General features: G+C 40.8%; 1 protein-coding gene across 11 annotated transcripts in view; it reads left to right on the forward strand.

The window, feature by feature from the left end:
* AGAP1 (ArfGAP with GTPase domain, ankyrin repeat and PH domain 1) overlaps window positions 1-22,391 on the forward strand; it is a 375,831-nt gene that overhangs the window by 212,758 nt on the left and 140,682 nt on the right. For all 11 annotated transcript variants that reach the window (XM_083841487.1, XM_083841488.1, XM_083841479.1 and 8 more), the window contains one exon: window positions 14,154-14,258. In XM_083841487.1, the coding sequence (XP_083697613.1) occupies window positions 14,154-14,258 (105 nt within the window). The remainder of the gene's footprint in view (window positions 1-14,153; window positions 14,259-22,391) is intronic.

The raw sequence follows: 22,391 nt of genomic DNA on the forward strand, positions 1-22,391 counted from the left end.
CAGACTTTGAAAGAAGCAGTTTATGAAAACTTTCTGCTCTTGCATCAGGCAGGCCAGATAAAGTTGCAAGGGTAATTTAAATTATGCCGTATTTGCAAAAACATTCTGTTTGTAGGAGACAAAGCGACTATTTTTTCCTGGCAGGTATCTTTGAGAGAAAGCCGTGGTTTCCTGGGTGACATTGGTGCTTTCTACCCCACTGGTGGCTTCAGAGCATGCATTGAGGGGATTGATGGATCCCTCTTCCTTAACGAGTTTTCTAAATCGATTTGATCACTCCTTTTTGTCACTTTTGTAGGACTAACATTGAAACTAGGGGGACAAAGTCCAACTGACACACCCAAGCATGGGGTACTAAAGTTGGTAGTACCAAGTATCAGCAGCAGCCATAATTGACAAATAATACCCCTCATAAATACTGCCAGTCTTTTCAATTAGTTTTCATCTAAAATTCGGGATGCAAAATGATGGCCTGTCAACTGACAATGGATGACAAAAATTAATAAATTGTCTTCTAAATAGTATGGACACTTAAGAAAAATTGGGCAGCCAATTTAGCACAGCATGAACCGGGGGGAACCTTTTGTACTGTTGCCGTGCCACTAATGTTGTCTGGGTCTTTATTAATGGTGCTTGGCTGCTGCTGACAGTTTTGTTGCTACTGGCAACTTTCTTCATTAAAATTAAAGCCAGCGTCAAATCCCATTAGCCGCACTCTGGATACCTTGCATTTTTATTTATACTTTTTTTTTCTTTACAAACACATTCTTTATCTATGGGAAGTTGGAAAAGGTGGTTAAAAATTAGTACTTCATCTTGTCTGTGGCCGATTACTTAACTAAATAATAAATTACATTTTTTTGAGGGATATCATCTCCAACGTGTTATAACATACCTAGTCTACAGTCCAGTAACTGCACACAGAAATCCGTAAGCAATCTTTATAAATTACCTTTTGTGAACATAGCGTTCTTCTCTATCACCTGCAAGCTAGCTGGTTTTTGGAAACTCTTTCATAAAACAGTAATAACCTCTGAAGGAGAGCAATTCAGTTGTGTGGCGTTCTTCAATTTCTCAGTTGCCTGTTAAACTAAAATATTAATGATGATGCATACATGCTTAAAATAGAGTGATCAACATGTGTTTGAAGACTGGTCTTACAGGAAAACGATGCTGTGTGCATCCTCACTTTTTTTTTCCTGAGTGAATATTGTTTCTGGAAATATCTTTTGGTTTTCTACTTCAGAAAATCCAGGATTGAGTCCTTCAGACATAAATCCTCATTCTTAGCAGCGTATAGCACATGCTTATAGCCTTGTACCTCCTGCTACTGCTGAGTGTTGTAGAGTATTGAAGTGCTGAGTGACCATTGTATTAAATACCTGAGGTATGACAAAGCAGTTCTTTATATGCAATCTGTAACACAGAATAAGAGTTCTCGTCAACTTCAAGGCTTCATGTGAAAAACCTGAGGGTACCAGAAATGTCTCCAGCAGACCTTGTGCTTTTACTAACAGGATGCTCTTTATGGAGTATCACACGTTGCCTCCTGTGTGGTTCAGCCTTCTTGCATGCCAACTCACTCAAGGGCATAGAAATTTCCAAGATAATTTAGTCACTGCCACCTTTGTTACAACAGCGATCAGAATATCTTCTGCTAATTGTACTCCTTTGTACAGTGAGCGCATGCACAAGGATGCTCTAGCTAGTTTCACACAACGTGCCTTTTCTGACATCCTTTGTGTATGAGTCAGTGGAACAAAATTGTATCGTCTGCTTCCTGATTCTTGAGGCTTCTGCTACATGGAAACCCCTCGTGAAACACAAAATAAGAGCTGGGTTCACAGGCAGACAATATCCATGTGATGGAAGCCTGAAGTGTGCTGAAACATCCTTCTGTGTGTGCACAGAGGAAGGATGGAGGTCTTCTGTTGTCACCTATTTTCCCTTGCTGCCAGTAAGAATGTCCTGCATTCAATGCAGGAAGAGAGGTGTTGCCTCCCGTGCTCAGGGCGGAAGCAGTAGCCCCAAAACACTGCAGGTAACCCAGGCAGAAAGCTGATGGGCTCGTTTAGGAACCTGGCAAGTGGCTTCAGATGCACCTGTCTTCTGGTGCACTGTTTTCTCACCAGTGTAAATAGAGCAGGTACTATATGCAAAAGACCATTTAAATATTCACTTAAATGGTTATTTTTGGGAATGGTTTTATATGGTAAATTAAAAATGATTAATGGTTTAAATGGTGTTTCAAACATGTACTTACAGCATTTTTTTTGACTAAAATACGTGCTATGTGGCTCAAATCTGAATTTCAGTTCAGCTGAAATTAAGGGAGCCTATCATTCTGAAGAGTGGATACTTCCCATAGAGAAAACAAACTGGTACCATTGAATTAGCATCAATATAATAAATCTAAGTCATACTTTAGCTTATCAGCTGAATCTTTTTGGCTTAAAAAACAAAGTTGTCAGGAGATAATTGTTGACTGGAGTTTAATATCTGTTAAAGCAAATGAGGCATGACATACAGTGCATAGGAAATATTGTATCTGGAGTGGTTTTAACATTAAAACTATTTATTTATTTTTTAACTTTCTGACACAATAAACTTGGTAGATGGGGGAAAGGAGGAGTGTTTGTTGTATATAAGGCAAATCAGGCCCAGGTGAAATAACTTTTTTTTTTCTCAGTTACCAGTTTGAGGCATACTAAATACACTTTGGGCTCTTTCAGGTATTAACTCCATGTGCTAGAGGAATCCTGATCATATACTTGTCAAAAGCATTGATTTATAATTTCTCAGAAAACTTTCCTTGAATGATTGACACTGGCAGTCTTTCACGTTTTGTTACTGTAATTTCTGTAACACCCATCTATCGCAGGATTACTTCTGTTAAGGACAGAAGTAGCTTAGCCCCTTTGCAGTAACAATTTAAGAACACTGTGTAATAAACCTGTATTTGGAAGTTGCCTTTAGATTGTTACCTTAAGTCACTGGAAATGGCCTTGGATAGGTTCTCTTTGGGGTTCAGGAAGTACTTGTAGATGCGGAGGTACCTTGATATGGAACAGCCGTGTAGTATAAATTGATTGGGCAAGTGAAGAAGCTTCAGAAATGTTAATTACAAGCTCGTTGTGAAGAGACATACCTGCCTCCTTTGCCGCCCTTGCCGATGCTGTGGGTTGTCTCTTGGGCTTCTGGGAACCAAGAAACTTTTTCTTCTCTGCTAGATGTTGAGTTGGTCTTTGGCAAAAGGTATAAATTTGTTTCCCCTCTTCTCCTAGAGGCTTCACATACCTGTTTATCTGCAAAAGTCACCTAGGGTGGGGTTGTTCATTAGTTTTGAGGGAAATCTTACAGATAGTAAAATACATTTCTTCTTTCAATATGCTCAGCAGTGTAACGCAAGTAGCGGCCCTTAACTGGTGCTAGAAGATTTGGGGGTGAATACCTACACCTCTTTAGAAATACGAAGCTGAAGACCGAATTATTTTGTTTTCAGATGATACAGTGCAGATTAATTTGTCAGCACAATCAGAAGTCATTTGCTTGAAAGAAAAAACGACAATTGTGACTGTTCTGAAAAGGATTATTTAGAAAGACACGGCTGTGATGCTGCTAGTAGCTAATATATCTGTACCTGTATTATCTATACTATTTTGAAAGGGTATTCTGCTAGGGAGAAAAATCAAATACAGGAGAAGGCTGTGTTCAAAATCCTTAGTGCTATTGAAATATTGCTGAGCAGAAACTGGACTGTGTCATTTTGGAACGAGAGAAGGATTTCATAAGTCGTTTACAACAGCTGATCTCTGACGCGCCGGGATAAGTCTTGCCATAAAACCCTGTTTCTGTTATTTTCTAGCAAACATGTATGTGATGACTCTGTTTTGTGTAAATCAGTATTTTTTATGAAGTTTGCTTTTAGAATAGTCTTAGCTCAAAGTCTACTCAAACGTTGAGCAAAAAGTGAACAGATGTGGCTGTAGCAGTCTCATTATACCATTGCATGCTTCATCTTGGAATGTCCTACCTAGATTTTTCCTCTTGCTTAAGATGAAATTGAGAGCTTCAAAGTGCTTCAAGACATTCACATGAATGTCAGCTATATCTGGTAGCTCACTTTGTCCGGAGTGGTCTGTGTTCCTCGAGGTATATAGTGCATGCATCGCAGTTTTTGCAATACATTTCCTTCACTCTTCTTCTCATGTCCTCTTGGAGCAGCATGATGGTATCCATGTAAGCAGCTCAGACACTATCTCAACATGGAGTATGGTAGTCTTTATTTTTTTTTCCTCTTTTCACAAAATATGAAAACCTGGACCAGAGTCCATTCTAAGGAAAAAACGTTTGCGTCTGTTACAATTATATTGAAATATCCTGCCTGAAGTGATCCTTGTTGTAGGTCATGCTTCAAATGAGCCAGGTTATACAAGAAATATAGTTACGAGTAAATGGATTTTCACATTTTCTGCAGCTTTTTTTTTTTCATAACATTCAACATGGTTTTATGAACTTTAGGAAGTAGGATCCAGTTTAAACCCAATGACATTGTGTCTGACTGAACCATTCCATTGGGTAACCCTGATACCCAGGCCTGTTGGTGTGTCTGCTCATGTGACTGGTCTTTCTGACTTGCCCTTTATTAACTTCTACATCTCTGCAGGTATGTATATGCCTCAAATGAAGTATGAAGTGTTTCTCCAGTAATTTCTTGAGACACACATAGCACTTGTGATCCATCTCCAAAGCAAGCAGAACTGCTGCCTATTGGATTCTGGATCATTTCTGACAGCTATCATGCAGGGACATTGACAAGCCTCCCCTAAAAATCCAGCCATACGTACCATTTTGTGAGGCCAGCATGGGAACGTGCCTGGTGTGGAGCGAAGCACCCCTCAAGTCCTTCTGGAATTATGGGTGCGTTTTAAAACTTCTCTGTCACTGAAGCAGCTGCCTCTGGAAGAGGCTAATTCAGTTATGTACCATTTCCCTTAGCAGGTAAGGTGAGTCAGCTAAAGGGCTGAAGGAATGTTTTCTCAGTGGGTTCCTTATTGTTTTGTCTTCTGTAATGGTGAGAGGATACTGGGTGCCTAACATATGTTAGCTGTATCTCTGAAGTTGTCATCTTCATTCCTGTTCCTCTGAGTGCAGTGTGTGTATACACACATACATGCACGTACGTATATATTTTGTCCTTGGTCTTGGGAGAGATTTGGGGGGGGGGGGGGGGAAATGGGGTGGGTGGAAGGAAGAGTGGTGGAGTATCTTTGCACCCTGGAACCATCTCAGTGAGTCCTGGGATGATGGTCACATTGTGAAGCAACCCAAAGAGTGTCACTACCAAGCCGATACAGGACGGTCACTGGTACCAAGGATCTTGTGACCAGAGGACAAGGTGTGAAACAGGAAATATTGTTAAGGAGAATAAAAAAGGTACCCTTCTACTGTCAAACAAAAAAGATTTTTCTTATCTTACCCCCACAAGGATTAAGGGCCAGAGGTAAAACTGTCCAGCAAAATTATTGTATTTTTTTAAATGCAGGACAATCCTTTTGACTTAAAAACAAACACCACACAACAACAACAAAACAATGCATTGTAGTGCAGTTTCTCAGGGCTGTTCATGAAGACCTTTTTGGGCCCAAAATTTCACAATATGAAGTGCGAGTTCTTGCTGCACAAAAAGATGGAATACAGTTTAAAATAAAAATAAAAAACCTCCACTTTTTTTCCTGACGGTGTTCTTGGTTTTGTTATTCAGTAGATGCTGTATTAAATTGGATTTTGTGTCCATCATTATTAAAATGTGAAGTGTGTCGGTCACAAAGCATACATTTCAGGGCAGTTAGCTGAATAATTCTTTTCTTTATTATCCCAAATTACTGCTGAGCTCTGGAGAGGTGAGCAGTTTAGCCAATTATTGCTATTTGAGCTGGATTTGTGGGTGATTAGCTCCTGGTCGAATTCAGTCCTGGCAAGGGCTTTGAAGCCTTCGCTTGTGTGATTTTCACAGCAGTGAGGTAGGAATAGACGCGGCTAATGACAGGAAGGTCGCGTGGGTTATGTGACCTGTGAGGGGGGGGCTCGGGTTTAGCAAATAGGGCATCCACAATAACAAGTGTGTCACTAACCCTGCCGTGCATAATCGGAGTTTTATAGGATTGTTGGAGATGCTGACAGCTCAATTAAAGTGTAACCCTTTGTACCATATACCCTGGCAGAATGACAGAAATATTACCAACAAAAAAGGGAGGGTGCCACAAGGGAACTGGTTAAAGATCCAGTATTCTTTTTCTTCCCCCCTTCATCGGAGCCTGCACAGAACAAGCTGCAAAAAGCATCCATTTGTGAAATAATAGGTTGTCCAGGGGAGGGGTATGGTGCCAAACATGGCTACAAAAAAAAGCTGCTCTTAAGTGGTCTTCCTGATGTTTCTATGGAAACACAATAGTATCAGGATAGAAAGTTAAAATTGGTTTTTAAGCTTTTCATGGCTTTCTCCCGTGGACCCCCCTCCCCCCACAAAGCCCTACTTTATCTAAAATATGGTAAAGTGGATTTCAGGGTTCAGGGAACGAAGCGCTGCTATAACGAGAGCCCTATCGGCTACCTGGAAGTTGCAGTGTCTGCACAATGAATCCCTTTTTGATTTCCTTCCCCTCCGATGCTGGGTTTGTTTCTTCAGTGGAAAAAAAAAATAAATGTTTTGTTGCTTCTTTTTCATGCCTGACCATACAGCCACGAACATTTCTGCTCTCAGAGCCTTTTCCAAATTAACTGTGCCACACTGCAATGTTTGCTTATACTGAATCAGTTTCCCAAGCTCGTTTTTTTTGTTTTAATTTTAGCCTAGGTAGCCGTGCTTCACCAAGCTGATTTGTGTAGATGTTAACTTCATTTGTGTCCAGTGCAGTTAGAGCGCAGTGCCTGATGTTGAGCTCCGGCGAGAGGTAGGAGTTCAAACGGAACTGATCGCTGCTGGCTCCTGTACTCCTGACTTAGACCCCTTGGCATCAGCTGTCTGCTTTCTCCGACACTAAGATAATGATTTGCATCGCAGCGCATTTCACATCAGCACTGACGATGGTGTCAGGGAAACCACAACTGCCAATGCCAAGGGGTTAATAAACCAACTACTTGAGATTATTAAGGGCTGTGATTTTTTTTTTTAAGCAGTGCAGAGGAAATGGAACAAACCTCAGAAGGCAACGGAGCTCTGTATACAGTAGGGCAGAAAAATGTTGTCACTTGTTAGGTGGTGTGCCTTCGTTCAGAGTGATAAACTGAGTCTGGAGAAAGAGATGTGCCAGTCCTTTAAATATGTAACTGTTTGCATTTTGTAATACACTTGAATTTTCAGCTTTGTAGAAAATATATGTAGATAACTAGAGAGTATGAAATGTGCTATTGAATTTATCAAATTGAATTTTAGAAATAATCAGAAACTATAGCTTCCAAAGGAGTGACCCTTTCACAAATTTGTCAATGGAAGGAGTCCTTAAGAAGTCTCCTACTTTGCTAAACATTTTTGACGTGTAAGTATGAGTACCATGTTGTCTTATGGCTCACCTGCTGGCAGTCTGGAGTATTTTCTATCCATTGTGCAGGTAGGTGTTCCTTTACTTTGCCATAGCAGTGTGCCTGTTGCTCCATCTGGATGCTGCAGCAGGGCTGTTTTTTCAGCTTTCCATTCAAATTCTTTAGACACGAGGGTGGCTGCTCTTCCATGGTCATCTTTTTGCCTTTCTAAGAATAAGAAAGCTCCTTGTTAGGTGGATGAGTGGGATGTGCCACTTGATGGCTCCCCAGTCTCTAGTCCGCAAATTGTGGTGTGTTCCTCTTTTCTCCATCACATAGTGCTCGTGAGAAAGACTAGTAGGTTCCTGTACTCAGGACATCCTGAGGAGTCTTTGTCCATGCTGTGCTGGAAAATACGTAGCCTACAAACGAACAACAACAACAACAAAAAATTACAGCTGCAAGCTGGGGAGTTGTGAAAACCTACCTTGAAATTATTTGCTCAATATTGGAGGAACTTGTGCATTACCCAGTTAGTGGGTAAGGTCAAAATCTTTAGGTTGAATTGCTGGACCAGTCATTAGAAATTAAAACACACTAACAATAAGCACTAAGCTTGTTCTTCTGATTCACTGTGTCTTTAGTGATGAGGTTCCTTGGAGGAATTCAGTAGCCATTCGTTGTGGGTGGCAGCCTGCGCTGCTGGTACTACAATGAACTGTAGGACTCACCTGTAAGCATTTGAATGATTTTCTTAGTAAGGGTTTTTAATTTTTGTTATAGTAGCCTGTGTGCTGAGAGCTTGTTAACTTCCGTGCTGCAGGTTCCTCAAGTTTTAGCAAGTTTTTTGCTCCAAGTCAAATCTTAGATCCTCTCTTTCTTTTGACTCTAGGTGGAGCAGTAGCTGATCAGCCTCAGCACCAGGTAACCGCTATGGTATAATTACCTCTTCTGCTGAGTTACATCCCTGTGTTTAGGGAATGGCAGAAGAGAGTTGGATTCTGTGTTCTCAATTGATTTCATTATAACGTTGGTGTATAACATAAATTTGAATAATTTCCTTCCCTGTGGAAGCATCTTGGAATCTGCCGTAAAATTGTAATACTGCTGTAGTGGCAGGTTTTAAGGAAGGCACGTGTTTTTTTCTGTGTGCCTGGCTGCAATAAGAATATTCAGGGTATTTCATTTTTGGTTTTGTTTTATTTTGTTTATTAATTTTACTGTTAGATACCGAAGTTTAAGAATATCTGAGGTTTCCTGTTTGGAGACAGTGCACTTTCACATAGCATTTCTTCTGTGGTTCCATTGGTCCCACTGCCCTCTTAGTGCTAAGACTATGGGTTTCCAGTTTTAAAGTGTAAACCATTTCATAGCTAGTCATCCAAAAGACCAACCACCATTCCCTTAAAATCCTGGATAAAAATACTTAAATTTGGAAAATCGTGGGGAAAAAAATTACTTTTGTACGCAAAGATTCCAAATACCTGGGACATTTTCAGCAGTTTATACTCTAGAGGATTTGTGCTGAGATGAGTCGTTGGAGGGAGCAGTAACTACCATAATCTTCCTGTAGTGTGCAAGTATTGTTTGTAGGTGAGGTGATTTCAGCTGGTGCCTGCTATGTGCTGGAAGAATGGACTTTAAGTCTAGGAACCTGTTGCAGTTAAATATTCTGGAAGCAAAAACCATCAGTCAAGAAATACTCTTGCTTGTTAGGACAAGCTAGACCAGTCCCCATACTACTAGCCAGGCTACGTGTTGTTGGCTAGTCGTGCAAACCAGGAGGCTTTGCCAGCATTTGTTTATGATGTTAAGCAATTTAAAGGAAGCATATGTTTTATTGACCAGGATTCATATGTAACAGTTGTTTGAGATCCTGACTACGAATGGTTGCCGTTGCAATTATTTGGGTGAGGATGTTTGTGACAAGTGCGTTGTGGTTTTTTTTTTTTTTCTTTTATGAACAGGATGCAAATGACAGAGCTGTAGAAAATTCATAGCATTGAATAGAAAATGAAGAATTTATGCTGTTAATGATTAAGTGCAAGATTGCATATTTCATTCTGTCAAAACAACGTCAGGGTAACAGTATGGGGTTGGCTTAAAATTAAGGAGGAAAAAAAAAAGAAGCTTGCATGATGCTCGTACCTCTGCCATGGCAGTGGTTTAAGTTTCCAAAAGAGAATAGAGAGCTAAGTATTGTTTCTTTTTCTGAAGGTGCAGTCCTGGCTCTGATGCCTTCAAGAGGGTCCTGCCATCTCAGCTTGACATGCTAACAGAAGTCAGATGTACCAAATTGTCCTTAAAATAAATACAAAACTAAGCAAAGTCAAATGCTATGGCTGGAGCCAGTGGAAAAAAAACACTGCAGTCAGTTAAGCTGGGATCACTGGTATTATTACCCTGTTTGTGAAACGTTCTTCGTTTCTTGTGGCCCCTGGAAAATCTAAAACACACTGGAAAGTTACAAAATCAAAATGGAGCACAACAGGGAATGCAAGGTATGCTGCTCCCCACGTGGTATTGATTCTGCAGGCCATGCAGTGGCAGCTTTGATGCAATATTAAACAACTTCAGGAGGTCGCTCTTTTAAATGCTGGTAATTTGCTGCTTAAAACCTGAAGTATTTCCATAAAACAAATTCATAATTGCTTCACCATTCGTCTTCATTTGTAAGCAAGGTTTGTAGCTCACGGGAGGGCGTCTGGAGCGCCGAGGTTTAGCTGATTGCCGCGTATTCAGATGAAGTGGGCGCATTATGCACAGTGGTCCCTTGACCAGTGGTCTCTTCCCATCAGCCCGATCGATCCCGCGCTGGAGGCCTTTCATTAGCTGCTTGTACTCTCGCAATAATGATCGGGCTGCAGAGCCTGATGGCAGTCTGTAACTTCTCCTGGTGCCCTGAAGCTCAACAACATAAGCTGATTGACTCAGTTAGGGCCCCAGTCTCTAACAGCAAATGCAATCAATAAATCTTTGTTGGTAAATAATTGCTATTGAACAGAGTTTTAATATAAATTTATGAGTGGTGTTTTATCACAGCTTGAGGCTACAGCAAGCCACTGAGTGATGGATTTCAGATAACACTTACATTCATTACATTAACTTTGTAAGTTATTTAAAGCTTGTACACTTAACATTGCTTTTGGCTTGCAATGACCTCCTGGGACTAGACGTAGCATACACATTAGTAATAAAGAGATTGCCGTACATACAGACAATTCATTCCTCTGTTTTCTTTGTACGGCAACGCCGTTGGTCGGGCAAGAGGCGAGAAGAGAAGTTTGTGCGCTCTGCTTGAGCGTTTTCCTTGTTACTCATTAAAAGTACAGCTGCGCTGTCTGTTCGAGGAAGTGGTCCTCTGTTAGATGCAGAATTGCAGTTTTGGAAGGAAGGTGGTAAAAATTTAATTTGAAGTGTTAAATTCTTCTCTGTTTATGAGCAAATCGGAGGCGTTATATCCGTAGTGTTGAATCTCGAGGCGTAGGTCAGCTGCGCTAACTGCAGATGGAAGAACGTAATGAAAGTCTTCATGCAAATTAGGAGAAACAACGTTATCCGATTAATAATAATTTGGGGCAGAGATTATTAAAAAAAATAAAAATAAGCCAACCCCAAGTTCAAAATGTTACTTAGTCCCTTACTGCGTGGCTGCATTGAGGCACGGCGAGCTGCCTGCCCGCTGCTTCGCAGGCACCTCGGGGCTCATTTCCCAGGCAGAGCATCTGATGTGCCTTAAAGGTAGGCGTAATGCGACCGAAGTGAAGGCCTTTCTTTTTCTTTTCTTTTTTTTTTTTAAGTAACATTTCTTGTCATATCTGGGCCATTTATTTATATATCTATTATTTAAGTTCAGTTAATGTTAAAGTGCATTTATAGCGGATCTAAACTCTGATACTAAGAGCATTTCTCCAGACCATTCTATATAATTATCACAGACAAAGTGGCGAACTCTAGCCTTGGGGGGAAAAAAAAATGTGGCTTATGTGCTTCTCCGCTTCATAACACTTTGTTAGCTCCTTGTATTCAGAGCAGCTTTCTCCACAGATACTGGAAGATATTTTTAATTCTCACATAAAACAAAAAATCTATTCTTTATGCATGGTAGGTAGTGCCTTAAAAAAATGGATTGGGAAGTCTGATTTGTTAGTTAGACCCAAATAGGTGAATGATACATATTTGATAATGAGTAATTTTTTACATGAAAGCACCGAATTGCACTTGAAAAGCAAGGTGAAGCCCCATTTTGAATTTCTTCATTTAGATCCATAATTCATACCTAGATACTAACAAAACATCTGTAGTAAAAATCATTAAACTTGGAAGTTTTACTATTTATTGAGTTTATAATTGGCAAGAACTGAAAATTACGTAATAGTGGCATATTTTCTGTATAGCAAAGGGATAGGTAAAAAGGTGTGAAATATATTTCTACTTTCTTCAAGACTTCAAAAAAAGACAAGGAAAAAAAATCACAGTTGTGATCCTTATGGCTTTTTTCCCATTAAAAGGTCTGAAGAACAAACACATCAGAACCAGTGCAGGGAAACAGCTTTAGGAGAGTAATTTTTGATCCACATAGCATAGTGATAACTGAAATTGGGTCCCCCTACATGTGAGCGAATGTGCTATAGGTGAGGTATGAAAGATTGGAAAGGTGAAGTGACAGATCACCTACTATAGACAAACATACAAGTCAAAGGCAGGAATAAGCTTTCATTTTTAATGGAAGAAAACAACGTTTCTAACCACTAGAAGACAGTAATTGGGATGTGTAACTCACGCTCACAAGAAGCTTTTGTAAGAAGCCCTTTCAGAAGTCCCATTCTGTTTTGTAAAAGTTTGAGGGTGAGCCGCCTAAGTGTAGCAAAGAACAGCACAAAAAAAGAAACGTGACCCCCAGATGGTCAGAAAGTTAGGGGTTTGCACTAGTTTGTAATTCAGTCCTCCGATACGAGCTCTTATTTACAGTCCCGTCCACCGACGGCTTTGAATTGTGAAGGGTTGCTCATAGAACTTTTATTCCAAGTGTGTGTCCAGGAACAGGCGGTTGTGAACTTTGATTTTCCATAGGGATCATCTCTGTGGCTGCAGAAGGAGAGTTATTAGTTCCTGTGGATTGTGGCAAGGGACTTCAGCTGAAACTTTTCACATCGGGATCTGAGGGAGGAACAAATATGTATAGCTCTGAAAGAGTTCTCGTTGTGCAGTGGCATAGACCTACCCCTGGTCCATTTGGGTCTTGGGATTTGGTCTGGAGATGGACCATTTTATAAAGCTGCAGGTTTAATGGGAAGAGGCAGATAGCATAACTTGCTCACAAAACGTGACTGCTTTAACAAAAACAACTTGAAATATTTGGAAGCACCATGCTTAATGGTGCATCTCTTTTATGTTCTGCCTCCTTAGTGATGTTTTTTCCATTTTTTTTCTTTAAGTTCCATCAGAATGGGAAGACTTTTTATGGGGATAAGAAAACCGAAACTTGTATTAGTGTAGATTCCTGATGATGATTTATTGAAATTAATAGAAGTGAACGCTTTTATCCAAACTTGACCTGTGAAACTGCTACCTGTGGCAGTACTGTGTGTGTTGAAATGTCCTGGTAGAGACACCACGACTTCCAATAACCATGTTACTGTGTGGATTCATCAGGAAAGTGCCTTCTGACTTGGCTTTGGAAATGAATGTTTCGTAGGGAAGAACATTGCTAAAGCATTGTTTGATTTACCATCAATTTGTGCTACAAGAAGTTACATTCTGCTTTTCAAAGTGAATTTCTCTTGTTAGGCTGAGAAAACACATTGGTATGTGCTAGTAGTCCTTGGCCATTTAAACACGATGATGAGTTTTAATCTCAGTTATTGATTGTTGAAATTCATCACTGATGTGTAGATTGACTATGATTTATGGAAAAGTGAGTCATCTTGCCCACCTCCTTTCCTTATCGACTACACCTTTTTCCTCCAGTTATCCAGAATTCATTGGAAAAGTGCTGTACTTGCCCTGTTACCATTTTGCTGCTCTTGCCTGGCATTAGTGTCATCTCTTTTTGCTTGGAATGAGTAGTTAGGGCAATTTCTATTGTGTCACCTTACTAAAAACGGGAATGGAAACATAAATGTGCACCATTCCCTGTTTGTGGAGGGCCAAGACTGAACAACAAAGGAACCCGCAGGTACGTGCTAAACGGAGCACAAGCCATATAGTATGACCCTCATGCAACCTGAGATTCATCATTTATTTCACAGTGCAAGGAAGTACACACCAAGTGTGTTGTCTTTACCAGCTGTGTGTGTGCAGAAGTAACCTACCCTGTGACATGTTAAAATGTGCTTTCCTGAGGAATGAAGTTGAATGCAAAATGACTTTCTCTACCTGTTGGACAAAGCTGACATTACACAGTCTTTCCTGTTTACATGACTTGCTTTATAAAACTGCGCTTAGAGCTTTTGCTTCTAAATTGCTAGCACTAAAGCTTATGATGGAGAAAAATGTATTATGGGAAAAATATGAAAATGAGGAATTTGTAGGAGAAAACATCTCAAATTATATTTAGTCCTTTCCTGTGTCTTAAATAGGTGTACACTGGCAAAATAATGCTTAATCTTTTTTCTTCTTTTCTCTAACAGGGTATGCTGCTAAAGCGAAGTGGCAAGTCATTGAATAAAGAATGGAAGAAGAAATATGTGACATTATGCGACAATGGTGTACTGACCTATCATCCTAGTTTACATGTAAGTACATCGTGCTCTCTGTGCGTTCAGCAACTATCGAGCCCTGATAAAGTGGTGTTAGCAAGCTCATCTGGGAATGTTTTTGGTGATCCCATGTAGTTGGGGGAACTTCTTTCTCTCTCTCTTCATTCTCTTCTCCTTCCCTTCAAAAAGGCATAATTGGAAATATAGCTCCACAGTGAAACAGTGTGTCTACAGTCAGATTCCTCTGAATGCCTTGGAATAGGGGTACCCTTGGATTTCAAGAGGCAGCTGAAACAGCTTAAGCCTTCATTTTGTGCTGATGCTTTTAGGGACTTGTTGTCCATTAAAAAAGAACCAAAGCATTTTAAAAGGAAAATTATAGCACAGTACAACTTCATAGATGTAGTAAGGAGTGAGAAAGTTTTCTGGTATTTGTCAGTGTGCAGTGGCTATGGTTTAATCAGAAAATAATTCTGAACAGCCTTTTGAAAATGACATCTCTATTAAAACGTGCTGTAAAGCGTATTCATATTAAGATGTCTGTCGTTGTCTGCCCAAGGATCCTGTCAGTCCCTCTCAGTATGTGTAACAGTCCCTGGGTTTGGTTTTGGGGGTGGAAGGAGCACAGGTATGAGACTCAAAACTAGTCCGTCCCATCAGTCCCAGACAGGCCAGCAGGAGGAAAGGTGAGATTTGTCAGAACTTGTGCCGTGTCAGAGCAATTCAAAAAACAGAACCTATATAGACAGTCAAGGTTTTGTAATTCCCAGCGAATTCCAAGCTCCTTCACTTTGCTGTGTAGTACAGGCAAGAGTGAAATACAGAAAACATAGTATGACCCTCGCCAAGATCTTTGGGATTGTCTCAGGTCTTAAGCTTTACCATCATATTCTGAAATTAGAGGGTGACCAGTTGTAACGTTTTAGGGCCATTTGACGCCTATTGCTGTCATTGTGAGCTCCTGGGCAAATTTTTCATTAAGGAGTAAAAATGAAGGTTTTGAATAGATGTATTTCTGTAGATGTGCTCTAGGTCTTACAGACCTGTACATAGATCTGGCAGAAAGCTTCTGCTTTCAATGGGTGATGTCTCAGGAGCATGGCCACATTGATGCTGTGCTTGCACCAACTTTCTCTTCCTGTCTGCTGAACATTGGCATTTTCTCTGGCTTGTCATGAGACTTAATAGTCTTGCTTCCTGCCATAATCATGCTGTGCTATTACTTCTCATGATTACTTCGATATTTCTTAAAAATTACATGGCAACTAGCTTCAAGTAATTGCTGCTTTCCATCAGAAATCTCGTCCCTCTACCTGTACAGTCCGGAAGAAGTGACTGTCCAGTTTTTCCCATTTGTGGAACTGGCCACTTTGGCCGTACTTTTAGTCTCTAATGTGGGGGGAACTCTGCTGAGAAGTAGTCCTGAAACACCCAAATTGTACATCAGCACGGCTGGCAGAAGGGAAGCACGGAAGCTGCCTTTGAGGCAGCCCACGTGGGTTTGGGCTGTGGTGGCCACTCGGGGTCAGTGAGGGAGAGGAGGCAGGCTGCCGTTGTGTGTGCCCAGGTCCCATCCTCGCTGTGGAAGTGCTCTATTGTTCCTGATGGTTTCTATGCACATATGTTAGTTTTTCATCGCTCTTTGCAGACAATAGAGTACTTCTCTCTCAGCTTCCCTGGAGCTGCTTAGTCTTCCCCAGAGTGAGAATCCATTGAGATTAGAGGTAATTACTTTGAGATTAGAGGTAAATCCATTGGAGATTAGAGAGAATCCATTTAAAGAAGAAGTAATTACTAGCCTGTAATTGTTTCCCTCTATCCCCCACCGTGCCCCCCCACTCCCAAGAAAAGGTACACGTCCATGTACTTCATTTGCTCAGATCTCCTTTCATAGATGAGAGAGGTTTGTAACTTAGTACTTTTCCCTTGGCTGTGTTTTGGTAGATCATGGTGAGGGACCACACTCAGCTCCTAGCTGCCAAGAAGCTACTGGGCAAAGCCTAGTGCTTGTTCTCAGGCTTCTTGAGACGCCTTCACCGAATCCGCTTTCTAGGAATATGTAGGCTTATGTTCATTCATGTTAAAATCTTTCTGTGATGTGATTTATGTTATAAATGATGCTGGCTTAATGTTTTATTTCTATTGATTTTAGCCTTCAAAGAGCCGCTGCACTACTTGAGCAGTGCAGTTCGGTACTGTCAATAAACTATTTATTGTCAGTTAGCTGTTGTTAATATACCCTGCAGAGCGTTCTTTATGCATCAGGCAGCTGTACATCCGTCAATTACCATACATGTATTTTTCACTTAGACTTGGGTTATTTCAAATATGCAGGTAATTTGGGTTACATGATACTTCGCAGCTGCAATTCTGTGAAGCGAGCAGTGGGCTGGCCTCTAGTGGTGGCGGGAAGAAACCAATTCAGAAGGTAGCTTGGTCTTTCTGGTTCGTAGTTTGGGTCAGAACATAAAATTTTGTTCATTTCCTGCCTTGGAAGAAGCTTTTTAAATACGTGATGGCTGTTAGCGGGCACCGTATTAACGAGTGCTTGAGATCTGGCCAAAAGTGGATCAGTTGTCTCTGCTGTCAGATGTGTTCAGCAGCATGTCAGACATGAAGAAGGTGTTTTTTAATGTAGTGAATGCGTTAGTGTCACAGAAATCAGTACTGTTGTCCTTGCTGAATAAAGGATTGCCTACAAAATGAAAGATTTTGGGGTGGGGAGTGAAAATCAAATTAGTATCATACTTGCAGAGGAGGTATTCCTGGAAGGGTCAGGCCTGTTTGGCAGGGTAGTGTGCTGAAATGACTGCTGCATTGTTCCAGCTAAATAAGTAACTACGAATGCCACCAGGTTGACATTTTACACAATAGCTAAATTCGTATTCCTTCTTCTTAAGAAATCGGGGGAAGAGAAGAATGGGGAAAGAAAATACATGTACATAAGCACCCTACTGTTTTCTGACTTGGTCATGTCAGGATTTTTCAAGAGCCTCAAACCTTCCCTTCCCTTGGGATGCTGAGGAGCTGTACCAATAGAAAATGGTGGGGATAATGAGAGAGAACTTTGACCTGCAGGCTTCAAGGTTCACCATAGCTACCTATTCATCATACACTTGTGGAGTGTAGCCATTGAGTGGATGACTAAAATTCTGGCCTACAAATTCAGTGTCAGCCTACCCAAAGGGACCCATGGGAATTTGTCTCGGCATCTCCTGGCTTTTAATGGCAGAATGCCATGTGTAAGGGCTCCTGAAATGTATTCACTGGGATACCTGCTGGGCAGTGCTACGTGCAGCTTCTTTATCTAAGCCTTATCCTGATGAATAGATGATGTTTCACCACTGTCTGTCTTCCAGGCTGTTGCCGTCAGGCCACAGGTCAGTAGACGACAAAGTTTTAGCTGTGGATGTCCATTCTCTGCTGTTGTATCCTCATCATCATCGCTGCCCCTCATTTATGGATGGAATAATAAATTTTAAAAAGCTGAAAACAGCTATTTTAGGGAAGGATTTTTTTTCTTGCCTTTTATGTTTAATCTATTCTAGACTTGTTTTCAAATAAAAGGACAGCACCATGGCAACTTACAGGGGGAAAGAATAGCCTCTTAAATACATGAGGAGGAAAGTCTGATGCCTATCACTTAAAACCCATCTAGAACATGCATGCTATGTAAATACCACATACCTTCACAGCAAGGTTTACTTTTGCTTGCTGACATCTATATTGCCACAATGCTGCTGTTAAACCTTGCTCCCGTCATCACTGGTCTGGTTTGATAACCTGTGCTAAAGGGTGTAGGATTGTAGCAGTGGTCGGGGGGCATGAACCTGTCCCTTACCTCTGTGAGAAGTATGTGAATTCACACATGTAATTCTGCTCAATTAGTTTGACAGCAGCCACAATTTCAAAGCTCTTAATGGGTGAGCAACCCATGTAAGCAAACGCAAAGCAAGCATTAGCAATGGTTTGTATTCAAATAAAGTGAACGTACTTCAACTAAATAAACAAAACTTCAGCCTGGCAAAGAGTCATCCAATACTAGGCTACACTTTTTGCACAAGGGCTTCAACAATATGCTATGAAGACCCGTCTTAGAAGATGATACAAAACAGACCCAGTTCTTGTGCCTGCCGAGTTCCTCAGAGCCTTGGGGTGGGGGACTGGCTGTTTCCTACAGGAAGAGCATGCTTTGTGAGCAATGGAAGGCATCTGAAAAGACCTTGTAAGTAGGTATCTCGTAGTGTTGGAGATCCATGTGGTTTTCTCAGGCTTTTCAATGTGGTTTTGCTTCAAAGGAATGTAAAGCTGGACGTTGGCTGGCTATGCACAAGTAATCCCCAAGTCAGGCCTAAATAAGTACTTGAACTCACAAAATGGTACGTATGTGTTGTTTTTTCACATCACGTGTAGCTCTACCATATGGAAAGAGCAGTGATCAAAGCTAATCCTACAGAGCAGAAATGGGGATATAGTTTGAGGGGTGAGGAGGACAAATCTGTTAGAAGCATGTCATACTTAAGTTTTTACTATAGTTATGGTATCCATTAATATGCCTAAAACACTGGTTAAGATAGAAAAACAGAATGATAGGAACAGTTACAAAGTATGTGTATAACGATTGCTTGTTACAGTTGATGAGTTGATGCCATATTTTTCCCCTCACCACAGCTGGCAGTCTTTCTGGAAGTGTTTTCATCAAAGCTGTGCTCGGAGCAACGTCCTTTCTACCATTATAGATTTGAATTTCCCAGGGCTTGCCTTTCTTAATTCTGACTTGGTACATTGTGTATTTACATTGTTGCTAGTAATAACTAGAGGATAATTGACCTTTATGGGAAAAGTGGGAGCTACTCATGCTGCTGTAAATTTATTTTTTAAGATACCAAATAAAAAATATATCATCCACAATGCTTTTAGAAGCAAAAGGCCTGACAGAGATCTACCTATGGCTTTTATAAAGTGGTGTACCTCTACCTCTTAGAGGTCAATCACTCACTTCGTATCTTCCTGCCAAACTACTTAATTATCTTAAAAAGGTAATGGAGTGGAGTTCAGTTTGGGAGAAAACTTTCAAAAATAAATGGGAAAAATACAAGCTAAAATGTGTTTGCAGTCCTTAAGTGAGACCTATAATTTGGGATAGCTGTCAAGGCAAATTATTTTGACCCCCCTGGCTTTGTGTCCTTTCAAACTAAAAATAGTCTTGCTTGAAAGTGCCATTGCACCTGTTCTGCTCAGTGAAAAATAAAACTGTAGTTACTGATGGTCAGCAAGCTACACTCTGAAATACTCCTAAAATACATAATCACTGTCTGTGTTGAAGGAGAGGAAGACTGATTATTCACAGCAACTTCTTATAATCACTTCTGTGACTTGTTACAGATATTCACAGGTCAGTAAATGCACAAACAAGGAGAATGTGAAGCATTTTTCGTTTCAAGTCCATTCATTTGAGAGGGTATGACAAGATTTATCACATCATTAGTGTAGGCTATTGTAGCAAATGCAGTACTGCTACTTGCAGAGCTGTGCAAACTTGCAGTACATAGTAAGGAGCAGCAAGCATATATTTCATTGTTGTGCCCCCCCCCCCCCCCTCAAAAAAAAAAGTAGGGAAGATTTTTTTGGTATCTGAATGAGTTGCAAATTAATGGCAAAAGCCAAGCTATTAATTAATCACAGGGTTTTATAAAATTAGAGCTTCCTGTCCAGCAGAGCTAACTGCTGTGGATATAAATGCCTCATAAATTACTCACGATGGTAAAACTCAAATTTGTCTTTTACAGCAGTTCTTGTTACAAAGTCTGAATGAGAAGTGAGGTGCAGACATAGTTGTCTTAACATTTCATGAAAATGAGTGATCCATTTAAAAAAATCGTAATTTTTTGAAACTGCTTTTGTGTTGAAAGTGTTGCCACCGCCACTGGAACACTGATTGGACTGATTAATATTGTAGTATAGACATAGTCAATGCTTTTTATTACTGAAATTTAATGTTCTTGATTCCCAATTCGAATAAAGCAGATTCAAGATGACTTCCTTTTTGTCAGGAGAGAGTGCTTTAGGCTGATCAGCGTCTTCCAGAACGTATTTTCATTCCCATGGTCTCCTCAGAAAATCGCATTTCATTGTTTTTCTTAAGCTTAACTATATATTATGAAGCTGAGTGATATTATGCCCATGTTTATATGCAAGAGGAGAGGATGGCTACATTAACAGGAAAACTTGATGAATATATTCCACTGTGGATCATAACCTGATCTTAGGTTTGTTGCTGAGGTCCGTGCAAGAAGGTGGGGAGAGGAGTTGGAGACTTTTCTTTCTTCTTAGGTGTGCCTGTGGCCCCAAATGGAAACCAATCAAGGAGCGATTTATGTTCATTAAGTGCTTGTCAAAACTGAAAAATTTTCTAATCAACAGCAATCTAGCGGAGGCCCCTCAATGGCTGGGAGTGTCGCCTCCGCAGTATCGGCTATTTGCCTGTTACAACTCTAGGCTAGAAATCCGCTGATGATTACATTAGGCTAAGCTGCGAAGTAAATGAACCATGTCTTATTTAGGTGCAACTAGCTTCAGTGTAGTCCTGCCCCGCAGGGCACTTTATAGCGTTTTATGGCTTTAAAATTAGTGTAGCTTCCCATTTGCTGCAGGGTGCTGCATGTTATGCCTTTGAACTCAATAAGCAAAGGGAAGGGGGCCTTTTGTTTCCCCCCCCTCCCTTCTCTTCTTTTTGCAGTTTAGCAATTTTGTTTTGCATCTTTTCCAGACAGCGTTTTGCAATAAAAACGTCTGACTGCCGTGTACATGCACAAAAGTAAAGGCTTCAGCCGATACCAGTCTGCCTGGAGTTTGGGGTTTGCTCTGCCTGGGAGGGAAGGGGCCGGGGCTTTGCTTTTCCAGGCACTTGGTGCTGGTGCTGAACAAAGGCTGTGCCGGTCGCCACTGTCAGCTCCAAAAGGGGAATCATGTTCAAAACACATGCTACCCTCAGACTTTCAAATGCCATCCAGAGATGCAGCCGTGAACTTTCTTTTCTGTAAGCACGTGTCTTTATTTTATTTTTACCTCCGATCAGGAAACAGCATCTCAGCAAAATGGCTCAAAATAAAGGTGTTATCGTAGTGGCAGGTCTGGGAAGGAGCATTTAGCTGTCTGTTCTGGGCCTGGACCTCTACCTAGCATTGGAAAAACAGGCTTGTTCTGAGACGGTTTAATAACTCAAAATGAGAAAAAGATGTCATTCTTTCTTCGGTATCATTAAATACATGGAAAGGCACTGTTCCAAGGGGAATGTGGAGGTGTTACATTTTGTACAATGTGCACTGGGAAAGGGTGGTAGTGGGACAGGTACGTGGTGGAAGAAATGCACGGGAGAGGAGGGAGGAGTTTTTTCTGTTAAATGTTAACGTTATGGCACCTGGCAGTCCTGAGATGGGAGGTTTGGGTGCGAACCTTGAGTCCCATTCACCTAGCACCAAGATGCAAAAGATGCAACTCCAGCAAAAGGGGTTTCTCTGCAAGGCAGCCCTATTCACCGTCCAACCGAGCCTGACCAGAAGAGATCCTAAGTACCGTATTCTACAACTGATCCTTCTGTCATCTTGGTGAGGTGTCTTGGCCAAGAAGAGCTTGCAGCATTGGCCTCTTCACTGCAATCCCAGCACAAGAGTATTGTGGAAACCTGGCCAAGTAATCTGCTTCAGCTCTTGCTCCTTGTGCACTTGTTTTCTGTTACCTTGGGAGTACTTTGTAAGTGGGCTCTTCCAAGAGGAAAACACCTACCCTTAAGACTGGGGACTTTTTGCTCCCGGTTTGCATGTGAGTAGCTGTGCAGAAAAGCAAGGGGAATTTAGTTCTCAAAGTACTAGTTGATAAATACTATATTCAGTTCAGTGCTCATATGCATTGTCTTGTTTAATACACCGATAATAAAATGCTGTGGTTTTGGAATACAAGCTAGGTAGCAGAAAGACTTCCCCCACCCTTTTTTTTCCTTTTTTTTTTTTTAACAAGGATGACTATCTCTTGTATTACAGCCCTCTGAAAATCCTCATACACCATAACATTTTTTGATATCCAGAGTGTTATACACCTAAAGTGTGTGTATTCATATTCATATAAACATATTTGAAGGAAGTTAAGAATCATTCTGGGGAGGAACTGTGC

This window comes from Anser anser (genome assembly GCF_964211835.1).
Source record: "Anser anser genome assembly, chromosome: 6".
NCBI lineage: Eukaryota > Metazoa > Chordata > Aves > Anseriformes > Anatidae > Anser > Anser anser.